The sequence below is a fragment of the Limulus polyphemus genome, unplaced genomic scaffold (assembly GCF_000517525.1).
Source record: "Limulus polyphemus unplaced genomic scaffold, Limulus_polyphemus-2.1.2 Scaffold910, whole genome shotgun sequence".
In the NCBI taxonomy this organism is placed as follows: domain Eukaryota; kingdom Metazoa; phylum Arthropoda; class Merostomata; order Xiphosura; family Limulidae; genus Limulus; species Limulus polyphemus.
Genome location: NW_013666520.1, coordinates 105,337 through 122,629, shown reverse-complemented (window position 1 = coordinate 122,629; position 17,293 = coordinate 105,337). Strand labels below are relative to the sequence as shown.

At 30.3% G+C, this 17,293-nt stretch overlaps 1 protein-coding gene across 2 annotated transcripts in view; it reads left to right on the top strand.

The window, feature by feature from the left end:
• Positions 1–17,293, top strand: part of LOC106461182 (reticulocyte-binding protein 2 homolog a-like) — a 56,970-nt gene that overhangs the window by 20,656 nt on the left and 19,021 nt on the right. For both annotated transcript variants that reach the window (XM_022388050.1, XM_022388051.1), the window contains exons 3-6: positions 2,553–2,787; positions 6,937–7,022; positions 7,727–7,917; positions 13,185–14,776. In XM_022388050.1, the coding sequence (XP_022243758.1) occupies positions 2,553–2,787; positions 6,937–7,022; positions 7,727–7,917; positions 13,185–14,776 (2,104 nt within the window). The remainder of the gene's footprint in view (positions 1–2,552; positions 2,788–6,936; positions 7,023–7,726; positions 7,918–13,184; positions 14,777–17,293) is intronic.

Sequence of the window (17,293 nt, the reverse complement as noted above, 5' to 3'; positions counted from 1 at the left end):
TATATTAAAGTATTTCTTCATTACACATTTAAGCCGTCTCCAGCCATTAAAATATCATTATAATTATACACAGCAGTAGTTTACTTTAGTGTTGTTTTGTTGAATGTATATGAATCAGTTACCCTGGTTGCATGAGATGTGCAGTAGTGAGACACGTAGATTTTTGGATCTTTTCATGTTTAATAGTTAATATGAAAGAATGATGTTGCACAAGGAGTATCATAGAGAGAGAAATTTCTACATATGCCAAACCTCACATTTTCTTTCATTGTTTGAAAAATTCTCAATTGACATTCATTTAACTTTGGAAATGAAGCCTTTTATAGACCCTGAGAAGAATCCCTTGATGCACCTTACAATTTAAATTTTTGAAGATCTAATCTCAGCCTCTTTTACAAAGCAGGCATTATACCCCCTCTTAGACCAGCACATTTGCAAATTACTTAACTCACTCTTTATTCTTTCCATCAGTTCAGTTTTACTAAGCAGTGTTCAGTCAATAAATTATATTAGTTTGTGATAACTTACAAAAGCATCACACCTCTGAGAACATTGTTTGATAGTAATGCAGTACTTTAGATTTTTGGATTTTTAAACTCTGGCATGTAAAAATAGGGTTGCCTCGAAACTGAACTCAGCAAGTTATTTCTTCTAGACCATGGCTGTTTATATTCAGATTAACTAATAAAACTTATCTTTAGAAAACATTTTTGCCCTGAAATATGTATGTTTAAAATATAAGTTTGCTTCTTATAAATGGGATTCCCAAGTAAAGCTATAAAATTTGTTACTTAGAATTAGTTGAAACCGAGGGCTTATATTGAGTCATAAAAAATTTGGAATATTTATTTTTTTAGAGTCTTGTTAAATTGTTGCCTGATCTGTTCTAGTCTAAAGGATTTTTATTTTTTATAGAACTGCATTTTCTTTCCATAAAAGGTATAATCCTATTCATTAATCCACCAACCATATTCTCCAGAGTTATTGTGTATTGCAAAAGTTATGGGAGTTATATTTTATCCTACATTCATCACAGAAGTATTTGACACCCCCCATGATAATTTCTACAGCTAAGATCCAGATTACTCATGTAGCTATGGAAAGATATTGATTTTATGAAATATAAAGAGAAAGTAATTAGGATTAAATTTTCATTCTGTCAGGTATAATGTTTCATAAAATCTGTAATACCAAAACCTAAGCAGTAGGGGCTTAGCTACTGTGTTTCTAACAAAGGTTAACATATCTACTAAAAAACAAAGCAACACATCATTATTTTGAGGAATGGAACAGACATGATACAGTTTAATATGTGCACATCAATATTTTGATTTATTTCACACAAATATGGGACATTTGTAAAACCAAAAAGTAGCAAAAGAATTATAACCTAGCCATTAATTTAATTGCACAATAAGATAATTTGTAGCAGAAAATGTAATAAGGTCATATCCCTTGTGAAACTATGTACTAATAAAACTGTGTACTAGTTGTTATTCAGGCTTTTGTATTTTATTTTCAGTTGAATATTTATCTGGACCTTTTCTTGTTAGTAAATAATTTTTGAAATGCTACCTAAAAATAACCTCTGAGCAGAAAACAAGAGACAGATTTAAAGTATGGCTACAGGAGCATATGTTTTAAACTAATTTCACAGTGACAATTGGTTTGGAGGTCTAATTTATCCAGGAAGATGATACAAAATTGCATACATTTCAACAGGTTCTGTGTATTTCTGTCTTTGTGACATGACTGCAGGAAATCATAATTTTTGTCTTCTTGTGCTGTGATATATTTACTTTATTGTGCATTGTTTTGATTTTTTCCTTTAATTTTCCCAACTGTTTCTTTTTGCAGTTGGTTCTGTACAGTTTTTATTAATCTTTTATTGGTTCAGCAGGATTCCATGAAATTGTCAAGTGATATGGAAAGATTTATTCTACCCTTTTAAAGTTGATTAAAATCTCTTTGTATAAAAATCAAATGTTTACGAACATTTTGAATACAGAAGGAAATATGATTGAAATGTGAGGGGAGTATCTAGCTTTCATACTAAAAGCTTTATATTAGGCCAGTTCAGAGTTGATATTTAAATTTCTGTCTTATTTGTGATGCTTTATCACATTTCTTATCTTCATTTTTGTAAAATGAATTTTTCCCTTGTTGTTTTTACATTTCAGGATACAAGCTTATAAAGTACAAAACTTTATTTAAAAACAAACAAACAACAATTATATCAGGTATTAAATGAATATAAAAATCAAGGTAAATCAAAGAGAATTTATTGTTTGCTTATTCTACATGCATAAATTATAAACGTCTACATTTATATTTAAAGAATAGTAATTTATATGAAAGCTGTTTAATCTTTATTATGGTCTTGTGTTTTACATACATGTCTTTACACACAAACATCTTATTTTTATTATCCTTACTTGTAAGAATCTTTATTCCTTACACTTGGTAGTACTTAAGTACGAGATGTGTGTTTACATTTACATGATTTTACTTGTAATGTAACTTAGTTTTAAAATATATAAAATTCTGTTCAGGACATGGAATGTGAGAGAAACCAACAAGAGAGCATTCCCTGTGAAGAGCCTGAGGCTGAGAAAGATTCGGATGATTCTGTGTTATCAGTTGAACAAGTAAAATCTCTCCTTCAAGAGGCACTCCATCATCATCTTGGTGGAGAGAAAGATGTGAAGCTTGATGACCTATTAGAGATTCTTCATCAACAGTTAGTTACAGATCATGTTAATAAGCCAGAAGACTTTGATTCACCAAGTTAGTAATTTGTGTGATATTGAAATTTAATTTTTACCTAAAACTAAGTTGGTATGTCAAATGTTAATTTTAAGTCTACATAATTAGAGCTATGCATTCATAATGTATGGAGATAATTTTAACTAAACCTATTTCTGCAAGAAGTTTTATACTCTTCTTTTTTATACATATGTTTACTGAACATGTGTAATGTGAAAAGTTAACTGTTTAAAAGGCCTTTAATGAGAACTTGCAAAATATATTTTTTCATGTGTTATTACAACATATATAAATCAAAAATAAATAAAAAAAACTTTCCCATGAACAGTGATGTGACTTTAGGCTCTGAATGTTCTTGACACATATAGAGCATTTGTCAACTTAACCAGAGTTTCCCACTCTTCCACCTACCATATGACATAATGTGTATACATTATGAATTATACATTATAAATTATGCTTTCCATTCATTATCAGATATTGATGTTAACAGTTGCGCTATTAACTTTGGTTGCTGTGTATTCTGAAGGCAATGTTTTGTGCTGAAAATGTTTCTTCCAGTATTTGAAATTCTCCAACTACTCACTCATGCAGCCTGTCTCTTGTGCATAGGAACAGAGAATGCTATCTGTGGTTGATGATGCCTTAGTGGATATCTTTTTTCATCTCCGTGTACATCTTTTTTCATAGCATTTGACACATTGGGGATAAAACACTCTTTCTCCATATGATGTCTTATAGCTCCAACAAGAATATGTTTTACATTTAAGCTTGATTTTTGTTTTTTTGTTAACATTATTTGGTGTTTCCATTACACTGTCCTGGAGCTGTTGAGCTAATCTTTGGGTCTGCCTGGGTCTTATCGATTCTACTTCATGGTCAATTACTAGGCTTGTTTTATGACTTGGCCAGGCTTTTTAGATAATAGTGTAGGGGAGCCTGAACCTCAGGAGCACTTCCAGTCATTAGTTATTATTGGTTCTCTCTTCTGTGACCTAAAACCTAGTTTTGTGAATTGGACAGCTTTTCTTTATAAGGATATGGGTCTTAGCCCCAGGAAATTATTCAGTCATTACTGGTCGTCTCTACTGAGTATCTTTCACTTGGAGCTTGGTATAAATGGATAGTACATTGCATGATGATCCTGCATATCTGTTATGAAACTACCTGTAACCACACCGAAAAAGGTGTATGGCTCAACAGGTACTTACAAACCACAATACCTCCTTTATGTATTATTTAAATGGTGTCTATGGGAATGAGTTATACTGTTGAGAAAAATAGTCTTCTTTTTGGTTTAGTCTTTTATGAGGCTGGGAGAATCCGCTCATTTCTCCCATGAATCCAATTCATTGCTTTTACTCTGGTTTTGAATTCTACTCTTATTCTGCTTTATCACACTTTTTTATTGTTGTAGTCCAGGTTTTTATCTTTGTACGTAAAAGACCAGTTTTGTTGAACCAGTGGTCCTTCTTAGTTTCCATTTTGCTCCTCCATCTCAGTGTGGATATGCTGGCTTTTAGTATTTCATAGATAAGGCTAGCTAATTTGAATTTTAGGTTTTTAGAATTAAAATGAATTTAAAAAAGATACTTACCTCTGAAATACATTCCCACCCACCTCTCGATAACCAGGTGATATGTAGTTTTTCTTCATGACCTAAACTAAGAAATTTGGATTATTGTGGGAAAGCAAAACCTATGTCCATTTTCCTGACCCATGCACAATAAGTCATGTGAAATGTGGGGTAGTGGAAAATTCTGAGTAAGTTGAGTGAGTTGAAAAGGCCCACCTTGTCTAATCCTTCATTTGGCCACTTGGTGAGGCTGAAAGGAGCGAGTAGAAGTAACTGCCATGACTTAGAAGTAGACAAGGCAGAAGGACAAACATTACTTGCTGAAAAAGAACCAGGAGTAATTCAAAATGCTAAAACTCTCATAAGCTCTTGCTGATATGCTTCTCCTTAATGAGAAACTAGTTTGTTTGAAATTCTTAAAAATACAAATAATGCAGGGAAGACGTTATTTCGAGGTTAGTGTGTGTTGGCTCCCTAAAGACACCAATTGTATAGTGTAAAAAGCATTGAGTATTCTAAATGTTACAGTCATTTCATGCTCACCTATTATTGGTTGGTAATTCTGTTTCAACCTATGCTTAAGCCTTTTAAAGAAACACCATATTTCTGTAAAATAGCTAACTTCAAGGGGTAATGATAACATTATTTACACTAGAATTTTTTTTTTTTTTTTGATAGCTTAAACTAAGTACTACTTAAAATGCTTTTCTGTCATACTAAAGCCATTGGAAAAACTTCACACATCCTTTGGCTAGTGTGGGAAGAGAAAAACGAAAGATGAACACTTTGGCTTTTGAGCTAGTTCCCAGTTTTCCACTTTAGCAACATTTTCATTGATACTGGGAGTCTCACAAGCTGTGAAACACTCGATAATGGCAATTAATTGCTCAAATTAGACTATAACTCAACTTCAGAAGTTATTTGTAAGCATCGTAGAGTAATAGATTGAATGCGGCAACCATTTTTTTCTCAGCCCATCCCTACATACTAGGCATTGCTGTGCTTAGTGATAAAGAATTTTTAGTTTCAAAAATTGTTGCTTAAAAATATTGTTATTTCAATGATAAATTTGAAGTGGTCAAACATTGGATCTAGTAAACCATAAATGAATCCCTGCCATATTGCTAACCATAATGATAATTAAAAGTTATGGTTAATAACAATCTGATGGTAACTGTGGATGTGCAAATTGGAAACTGGCCATTAATTTTATTGAAGAACTGTGTAAATAATGTGATTAAAATACAGCATAGTGTTTATATTTTGTGTTACGTGAACCAAGGTGCCGGTATTTTGTAGAATATTTCATGTAAATTGCTGCTCTCAAATTATTCTTTTACAGGTAGTTAAATATTCACACTGTTCTAGCATGTGATGCAGTCATGCATGGAAATGTTTGTGCATGCCATCAACAAAATTTTCTTCCAAAATTTATTATTCAAATGCTTGACATCATTTTAAAAAGAGCTTTGTGGATAGTTAAAGTAATGCCAAGTTTTAAACATGTTAGGTAAAAATTTATGTTTGAGAAAATAGCTCTGTTTTCATTATAATTTTTTTTTAAATTTTACATGCCATTTAAAGCATGTGTGTGACTATCACTGGTCTCACAGTGAGTGAAAAAAATGACATACTAATAACAAAAAGTTTTTTTTTTTCACTGAAAAAGATTATATATAATTGCCATAATACGTGTTTTGTTATTGTAAGGTTTTCTTTATGATGGCTTATAAATGTCAGAAAAGCAGGTACTTTTCCATTATACCCCTGGAACTGTTACTGTTAAGCCTAACGTTTAAGAACTAATTATATTAGTTTTTATATCACTAGTTTGTCTTCACGCTAAAGTAAATTGTAAAACAGGTTAAATACATCATTTTATTAAATAAATACAATCTAAGAACTTGTTTATTCTCTCTTTGTGTTTTAAGGATTAACTTGTTTACTTGAACTTAGATCCATTAGTTTAGATTCAGCCTATAGTTATAGGTAAGTTATAATATAAATCAGGCTAAATACATTGTATTACTAACATTGTGTATACATCAAAGACTAATTATTGTCACTCGGGATAAAGCTCTCTTTCTAAGTTCTATATAATTAAAGATAAACTTTATTACTTTAGTGTGAAGACAAACTAGTGATAAAAACTAACATAATTGGTTCTTAAATGTTAGGCTTAACAGTAACAGTTGTGGGGATATAACGGAAAAATACTGAAAAACATTTTATATGAGCAATTCATATCAATTACATGCTTAGAAAGGAAGTTATCAGTCTTTTGTTTACAAGGTGCTTGGCACTTTTAATGTGTCAGAACAAAAGTTTTCCATGTAAAATGTGTTAAATTCAGTTTTTGTATACCTTAAATTTGTGTTTGTTTGATGTTATTACTTCAGTTTTGTATAACAAGAGTCACACACCAGTGTTTATGTTACTATTAATATGTTTTGGTTCTTAGGATTTTTTACTCATTTGACTTGAAGTTCAACAACTTTGTTGAACTGATAGTCTAGTTTACCTAAAACAACTATGTTTGTGTAATTTTTCAAAGTGGAATAGACTGACATATTGTCATTCTTTTGTGTTTTCAGAAGAAACCATTACTACAGACCTTCCACATGCTCAGCCACCTGAGACAGCACAGGTTGACAATGGTTTTGAGGATCTGGAGCATTTAGTAAGTGAGATTATAAGCTGACATTTATAAGCAGAATTGACAAATTTCAGTAATGTATTTTTATTTTTCATCTTTACTTTTATACAATTATTCAAATGGAATGGAAGTTGTACATAATAAGAACAGCAATTTGTAATGAGTTAATTCAAAAAGTCAGCAATCATTCAAACTCAAATTTATCTAGGTACAAGGTATTTTCAACAATGATATTTTAAAATCATTGTTTATTCTGTGTTGTTATTGTTGATCATTTTCTTGAACTATGCTTATAACATCCATAATTATTTTTATTAGGGAATATTTAAGTCTTCTCATTCTCTAGGAATGGGTATTTATAGTACCCATTAAGAACAAACAGTAATATTGAAAGCCTAGACCATCATTGTAAAAACTTGTCACTTTCCCATAGCTGATTTTGGTCCTTGTTTTCATAAGATTCGGAACAGCAATCAAAAGTGTTTTCACTATTTATGTATATACATTGCATAACAATTCTTTGTTGAACTTTATATGTAGGTAGTATTATGCGTATTTGTATTTTAGTGTCTATTGATAAATCAAGAAGATTATGCCATCTTTCCTAGACTATCTTCTTGCTTTATAAATGATACATGAGGGTACTCCATGGCTTTCACTCTATTTAAGGGTCCTATTTCCTTTCTTTTTCTTATTTACTTTATTAATGATCTAAATCCTTTTTCCAGGTTTTGCAAGAAGCATCAAATAATGGAATGTTTGAACCTAATGATGATTTTGTTGTTGGAATGGCATCTGAAATTTTGCATGATGTTGGTAATGAACTCGAGCCAGAAGAAATAGGCAAAGTGATGATAGATCATAGCTATTCAATGTTGGCAACAGATTTCACAAAACACTTTTGGAAGTCAGACCATATGTAAGTATTATGATTTTTAGAAGTTTTTGTTAGAAATTGTGTTGATCATGAGGCATTATTTAAATGTAAATAATGATTAGATAGAATCCTTAAGAGAAAAATTTAAACAAGATTAGTTGATAATGAGGTATTCATGTACACTGATATCCAACAGACAAACCAGAAGCTCTGCAAAACTAACTTTTTATGGAATAGCTGACTTTGATAATGATATTGTAATTTTAACTTGTATACTTAAGAACTATTCTGTGTTTGTTTATAAAAAACAAAACTTCAGACTGGGAATCATGTACAGATAGACACATATTCACAAGAGAAAAACAACAAAATTGTTAGATCTTAAAGTATTCTTAGTAGAAAACATCTATATAAAATAAGATTCAGTGTCGGTGTTACATAACTCCTAAACAGCTAGTCGCATCAACTTCTAAGTTGTACCAAATGAATTACCTCAGTCCCGAGGTAATTTTTCATCCCATTCCTTAGGGAACCTGGGGATTTTCCAAAAAACCCTTCTCCTAAACTGCTGGTCTCACCAACTCCTAAATGGTGCCAAACTATTTGTCTCAGCCCCATGATTTGCACAAAGTTAAAACTTTTCACCCAACCCCTTAGGGAACCTGGATATTTTGCAAAAACACTTATGGGGATTCTCTGAAAGCAGACCCCAAATTTTGCATTGATTTACATTACGGCATGTATATAGGTAGGTCTACTAATTACCGTTCGTCACATGGTTAAAGAAATTAAATATGAATTATAGCAGCAATAACCATTAAACTGAAAAAGTACAAAATAGTAGTTTAAGCATTACATTTGCATTATAGTATTCCTGTAAATGTGGGCCGCAGGCCCTTGGGTTTGTAGTTCTAAAAATGATATTAGATTAACAAACTAAAAGCAGCAGAAATGTCACAATATCATATATATATATATATAGACTTACAAATGGATAACTGTCAATTTGCTCAGAATTGAGCATGAAATGGAAGACTGGCCTTAGAAATATCCAGAATTCAACAAAATAGTAGAATGTTTGGAATTAAAAAATTAAAAGACTTTATTTAAACTGTAATGTTTTCCATTCTTCTTGCAGGAAAACACTAACACATTAAAAAACATGAAATAAACAGCAGCAACATGCACATTTATAGTGGAAAATGTAACCATGAGTATGCTTTTTTTATGGAAGATGAACATGTAGAACTTAAGATTATGCAAATCTAAATCCAATTTCAGAATTGGCTCATTTAAATATACAAAACAAACAAACCAGCCCAGTAGTAATATAATGGCCACTTCTACATTCGTATTCATAAATATTAGTAATTCATAAATGTCACCATGTCCAAAACAAACACTACAAACATTGGCACTGAAAGCTTTTAAAACTGGAATAAGATTTTTGGGGGTTATCTTAGAATTCATAATGTAATCAAAGTCACTGTGAAACATACAGAAATGTTTTTTGCAGTTACCAAGTTACACAAACAAATTACTTCAGCACATAAACAACATACTGAAAATGAAAATAACTACACAATAATTTTTTTAAACATTAGCATCACATGAGCTTCCTCAAGGCTTCTCCTCTAAAATTCATAGAAAAATCGCATACAGTGGAAAAAAACATAAACTAGTTTTCTAATTGCATAATCCATAAGAAACTAGGCGCTCTAAAAATCCTTCTAAATTTAACATACCCTTTATGCACTCCAAATATCATTGACAAAACATGTTTAATAAAGAAAGAAACCCAATTATTGGCACTATTCCATATATAGAAAACATTAACATACCTCTAACAGAAATTTTGGAAAAACTTTTAATGTAAATATAACCTTAACATAATTACTACTTTCAATCTAGGAATGAAAATTAAAAACATGTTAAAAAACTATATAATAAACCCACATTGCTGGGAAACATTTACAAAATTCAATGTACTAATTGTCCAGTGTTTTACACAGGTGAAAGAGGATGCAATTTGAACAATAGGTTAAAAGAACATTAAAAATACCCTTCCTATGTCCACAAGCATATGAAAAAAAAACAACCAAAATTTTTCCAAACCGGATGTCACCATACTAAAACATGAACCTGACATTAACAGTAGAAAAATCAGAAAAGTCTTATTAATAAAGTTAACGAATCCCGCAACCAAAAAACCACCCAGACACAACTTTCTATGTGTTTTTATTATTTCCTCAGATGATCTTATCTTACCCAAAATTTTCTTTCAATATCTTCAACATATATAAATTCATTTAGTGTTTTTTTTCAGCTGTGAATAAATAATCTTTCAATTCATATGTATTGGTATCCATACAATTAAGTAACCATTATTGATTATCTAAGTTAAATACATTGTTCACTCACTGTTATAATGTTAAATGTTGATGTAAATAAAAAATACCTTCTTTTCTGTTAAATCTTGTGTAGTGGAGAACAGACAAACCACCAATTGAAACATGTCTGTTTAGATAAAAATTCTTGCTTGCCATAAAAGCTGTAAGTTGTAAAAGTATTTATCATTGGTAAATAAACTCAAATTAAACTGTTCATCTAGTATTCTTAGCTAAGACAAAGTTTGTTATTGAATGTATTTGAGAGTAATCATGTTAGTTATGTCAGGATTCTGGAATAAACAATAAGTACTCGTTAAAGTTAAGATTTTGCTTCAGATAAGAAATAAATGAGAGTGAACAACTAACTGTTATAATTTTACAGATATTATAAGTGGAAAATAAAGACAGAGCATGGTTTCAAAATAATGCTTAACTTAAAATGAACTATTAGCTTTTATAATGTAATATAGTTGCAGTTGGTTTATTTAGAAAGGTGGCTGTCTAATATAAGTCTAGTGTGATAAAATAATTAAGAAGTAACATAATTGATCCAGGAGTGAATTTTGAAATATGTTCCTAAACACATCTATGTTATTGTACAAAACAGGATTGAAAAAACAAGTGAAATCTCATTAAAAATACATTGTGTAAAGATACATGCTGAGCATAAGACATTTATAAAGAGCAAAGAAGGTTAAATAATTTGAAACCTGAATACTTTTAACTTAATGTGCTTGCCTTGTCAATCTTTGTTGTTTTTTTATAGTTGTAAACAACAGTTACTTTTTGTATTTATTAATATTTTAATATGTTCTATTGTAAGTCACAAAGGTTTCTGATAGAACATATAATTGTAACCAAGAAGATACATAAAGTTTATCAAGTTTTTAAATTTCGAAAATATACTTCATAAAAGTGTCTAATTTCACAGAATGCTTTTTGTTCTTCACGATTGGCTTATGCTTAGCTTGAACCTTTATACAGAATGTTTTTATGATAATAATACTTAAGTAAGAATGGTATGGAAAGTGAATATTATGCCAAAATCTCAGACACTAGCCTACATCAAAGAACTTATCCTATATGTTTGTTTATATTCACTTCTTTTTTATGGTTCCATATAAAATTGTCTTTGGGAAGAGTCTTTTGAATGTGAACTATTTCATCCAGATACACAGCAATTCCACTTATTTCAGCTCTTCTTGATTATTGTATCACTTGACATAACATTATTATCCACCATTACTTTTGTTGAGCCATCATCAATAACTCATGAATTAGCCACCAGGGTTAAACCACAGTCTGATATGCTAGCTGATATTGGACTAATGAGCTAGCTGTTTTTTCATACAGTGCAATGAAATAAACTTTAGGCACAAGTCTGGACTCATTGTCTAATTAACTTGAAAATAAGCATTAACATATTATGGTAACTATATAACTTTTTTTGTGTGTTGCAAGATATATCATTAAGACAAAAATAGAAAGTTAACCATTTTTATGAAGTAGAAACAAAATTAGCTTGCATCCAGCTCGAGAATCATAATTTTAACACAAGCATTATTAACCACAGGCAGATAGATTTTCTAAAGAAAGTTTTTATCTGTTTTCATATTTCATCCTTTATATAATGCCTTTAAAAACTCAACTTATTGTACCTACTTGAGGTGAAATCTTTCTGTTGGAACCTATATATAATTAACACATAACTCCTTCTACTCTGTCTTTTCTTTTTACTTTTAGGTAATTGATGACAGTATGTCTTTAACCCCATTGATTTTGCAAAATCGTTTTCTTGTGAAATTTATTGTTATTTTTTATTTTACTTTTTTTTAAATATCAAACAATGACTTTATATTGTTATATTCAATATATTTTGAAAGGGAAAGCACATATTAAAAAAGCAGACAGGTGACTGAGAAATCCAATCAGCAAAAGGCCTTTTTGTTTTGACTAAGTTATTAAATTTTTTTGTTTAATGAAAACTATAAGTAAACAATTTTGTGTCAATAATACATCCTAAAAAATTATGTATTGAAGTATTTTTAACCTGCTGTATGTATTTTCACTTAAATATATATGTAATATATTTTAAAAACTAGTGTGTAACTTTAAGTTACTTTTTTATGTAACAAATGACATTGATGTACAAATAAAGAATAACATAATTACAGTTGTCCAAAATGACTTTTCCAGAGTTGGTCATTTATAATGTGGTACACCAAAAGCTAAAAAAGATAAAACCTTAATTATATGTCTGGTAATTAGGATGTTTGAATTGCAATCTGTGGGTTGCGAGTCGAATCCCGTCCACGTATCTGCTTGCCGTATCAGCTATAATGGGTATTACAATGTCACAGTTAATCTTACTTTTTATTGGTGAAAAAGTAGTCCAAGAGTTGGTGGTGGGTGTTATTGACTATCTCCCTTGCCTTTAGTCTATCACTTCTACATTAGGGAAGGCTAGCACAGATAGCCCTTGAGAAGGTTTGCATGAAATTCCAAAAACTAACATACATTCTGTGTATTTCATTTTTAATATTTATTTCAAGATATCTCTTTTTGGGTAATTATTTTTGTCTAATTCATACTTACATTTATTTTTGTTATCTCTAAATGCCCTTTTTAATAGAAGCACTTAGCGGAGAAAGTTGTAGTCTTTGTAAGATTTAGCCAACGTAGTGTTAGGAAGTAAAAATGTACACATACATATTGATCTCAAATCTTATAAGCTATTTTTTTAAATGTGGTATATATAAATATATATATAAATGCTTAAATTATTCCATTAGTATGTTTCTGTTGTTTTTTATGTGTGTGTATATCAGTAAATTTAATAACTTGATCTTCACTCATGTAAGTTATTTTTTTAGAATATAAAAGATAATTATTCTTAATATTTTGTTCCTTTTTTCTAAGGGAAACACAAGGAGAAGGAGAGGAGGAAGATCTTGATAATGATAGTATTACAGAGAAGACTAGCCATAAAAAATCTAAACGTTCAACACCTCTACGAAGGTCACAGAGACAAATAGATAAAATTGATCGTGCTCTTGTTGAAAAAATAAGAGCAGAAAATGCTGAATTACAACGACAAGAAAAAGAAGAGATGGAGAAGCAGAAAGCTTTGGCTGAACAAGCCAGGATGGACTGTGATGATATTAGTGATAGTAAAAATATCAATATAAGTGTCATTCCTGTCAACTCACAGGCCTCAGATATTGAGCCAGTTGATTCTAGGCATTCATCAGGAAAGAAGGGCAAAACTGCAAACCAGGCAAAAGAGTCAAAGAAAAAAGTTACCTCAATCCCAAATAAAGGCAAAAATTCAAAGGGCAAGAATTCCAGTTATAAAATGATTCATACATTTGAAGAAGAAGAAAATGTTCAAAAATTAAATAAAAAGTCAAAAAATGAAAATAAGATTCACAGCAGTTCCAGAAAGAAAATATGCAGTAAGAACAATACGGTTTTACAATCAAAAATAAATAGTACGTCTAGAGTAAGCAGGAAAAAAATTTCAGCCAAGGATTCAAGCTTTGCTCCAAAGAAAAAAGGTAGACCTATGAAGAATATATCTAAAACAAATAAAAACATCGTTGCAAAAAACAAATTGAGACAAAGAATTTTGCTTGCAGGCAAAAAACTTCACAAAGCAAGATCATACACAGAATTAAACACAGAATTTGATCACTTTAAATACAAGCAAAATAAATCATCAAGTAAAGATTCACACAGTGAAGTGAAAAAAATGCCACAGCAAATAAAGATTAAGCAAAGGAAAAGACTGAAATTTAAAAGCTCTAATGGTCACTTTAAAAAAAAGTTGTTAGATTCTAGAGATGATTGGAGAAAAAGTGAATCTTTAAGCTGCAGTAACTCTCAGTGTACTGAATCAAGTGAAGATGTACAGTCACAAGAACCTAAAAAGATTAAGTTACAGAAACAAATGAAAACTGTAAGTGAAAGAAAAAATGATAATATAAAAAAGGGGGAAGAACTCAGAAACACCTGTGATAATAAACAATCATTGTCAGTTCATAGTTTTCATCAGAAAGAACAAATATGTAATAATAGTAAAAGAGTAGAAGTTTGTTTAGCTTCAAAGCAGGGAAATGGAAGCAAAAATGGCTATTCAGTCAAAAATTCAGTAAAAATGCAAACTGATGAAAGTGAACAGAAAAAAATTGAGAACTTGGCCAACTGTCATATCCAGGTGTTATTAGAAAAAATAGATGTTACTCTTGCAAGTAATAAAAGACTACATACAGAAGTTTCTAGAGAACAAGAATTTCAGAAAGACAAAGAAACCTATTTCAAAGATAAACATCAAAAAGGAGAAAAGCTGGCTATTCACAAATTTAAAAAGTTTAAGAAACATAAAGAAATTATTAATGATCAGAAAGAAGGTGAAGATCCAGAAAACCTTGGAAAAAAGAAAAAGACAACAAAAGATAATGTTTGTAAACTTGAAGAGCAAGAAGAAAAACAGCTGAAAGTGAAGAAAGAAGGTATGTAAAGTATTTAAGAGCTCTAGGTATTTTTTCTTAATGACAGGGAAAAAATGTAAATAATTGATATTTTTAAATCTCTGAAGAAATAATCTATTATAATGAGAAAGGTTATTATTTATACAATGACTGGCTACTTTATTCAGTATTGGGTTGGACTACATTTTACCGTATTAATAGTTGAACTCAGTGTGGCATAGAGTTCACAAGATGCTTGAAAGTGATTAGCTCAGTTGCAGTCCATTCATTCAGGATTTTGTTTTGCTTTGATTTATAAATATTGTAAGAAGATTACAGTGGCAAATGCCTCATTCAAGTGCATCTCTCAAAAAATGCTCAATTAGATTGAAATCTAGTGATTTTGTCAACCAAGAAAGTGGTGGGTACATCACTGTGCTCTTCAAACCACTTTTGGGCTATACAGATATGATGGACTGGGGCATTATTGTATTAGATGGAAATGTACCATTAGATATGAACATGATTAACAACATTTTTCACTAACACAGAATGTTATTTGCCCTTTTAACCCTACTGACAAGGGTCAAAGGTCATGTCGTCGCATTTGTTGACTCAAATTCAAAATGTTATTTAACTACTATTTTATGAATGTATTTCATTAACTTTGGTATCAAATTGTAGATTATAATTCAGATTTTAGTATTATACATTAGTTAATATTTTAATTGAAAAGTAAATTTAAAAGAAAAATCCTAAATATTAATTTTTGTGTGTCACGTGGTATGTTGAATGCAGCATTGGTTGAAATTACATGTTTGTGATGTTCAAATACAAAGTCTATAGTTTCTAACGAATTAGATACCAAAATTATCGATATTGACAAGCTAAAATATAAAATAAGACCCTCCTATCTTTTCTGTTTTCTGAGATATTAATATATTTATTAAATCAATCAAGGTGGCCCTGCCCACCTCTTCCATTTTTTGAAAATATTTTCTCACATACACCTACTTTGCCCAATGACATGTGTATAATGAATTGAAAGCTCAGATTGTCCCCTAGTGGCTTTCTCAGCCACTGCAAATTATTTGCACAGCAAACTCTTTCTTTTCATTCTAGATTCCAAGTGATGAGGTAAGACATTAATAAGCTCGAAATTTCATATTTTTTTAGACCCAAATACAGCTTAATTACTAAGCTTGATAAACTATAGTGGAATGCTGTGGTATTGGTATAATAATTTATGAGTTTTGGTTATTCCAAAATATATATATAAAACCTAAAAAAAATTATTTCGTTTCACGTCCTCCACATCCGAAATTTGATAAGGCTTAGCAACCTATGGCAAACAACAAACGAGTTCAAAACTTGTAACTAGAAGAGATAATTGTTTGCTATACTTCTTTATTTACCGTTCTATGTTTTAAGTAAAATAAGTTTAAATTTTTAAATAGTAATAATGTATATACATATATAATGTATTATAACTGAAATGTAACTGTATTTTACAAAATACTAGTCCACTAAACACAACCAAGACAGTAAAGGCCATTTTTAAATTCTTGGATATGGTAACATGAGTGCATGAGCACCACACTATTGCAAATTCTGGAATGTTAACCATGCACAGCTGAAAGGACAATATAATAAAAATAATAAATATATATAGATATGTAATGTTATGATATTTAAGCTATATGGACTAAACATTTGTGTTTTTATGTTATAATTTGTAGTAATTATATTTTATATTTATTTCCTAATTTCTTTATGGTGGTTACAAGGTCAGTCAAATTGACCAAATCCATACTGAGATACAATAGTGAAAATAACAGATAGAATATAATATAATATAAAGTTTTTTCTGAAAAATGCTTGATAATTATCTGGAGGTTATAAAGATTTCACATGTGAAATTTGAAAATTTTGTGGTAAAAGTATTTTTAATCTTAAAATCAAAATTCCTTTGCATGTTCAATAGTCAACATTCAAAAAGAAAAAAGTTGTGAGAAAAACATTACTTGAGGAATCTTAAAGCTTAATAAAAAATCCATTTACTGATAACCTGCAAACCTTTGTGAGGATACGCATACTAATTTAAAAGTTATAGCATGAAAACTATAACAAGCAAAAAATGGTTACGAGGTTGGTCCCTGGGACCAAGCCCATGCTGAGAGAGTTAAAAGAAATCAAAGAAGTTAACCCTGCCATACAAATTATTCTCAGCATTATACCATTTCTAGTACCCTATATATTTAGACAAGTGTATTCTGAGTGCAGCCAACTTTATTTTTTTCTAGTACAATACCGTGAAAAACTGATTTTATATGTATTGGCAGTGTTTATTGTCGATATTTATTAAAGTCCTGAGGGCCCCATTCCAGTCTTTGAAAATTTTCAAGTGCCATTGATTGTGGGTGTATATTTGGTAAACATTATACACACGATGTTGAAGCCAAAAAATGCATCCTTAAGACAAACTATTATAAAATTGCTTGAATAGACATCAGTTTTTATAAAGAATAGGTAATATATGGCAATAGGAATTAAACGTTA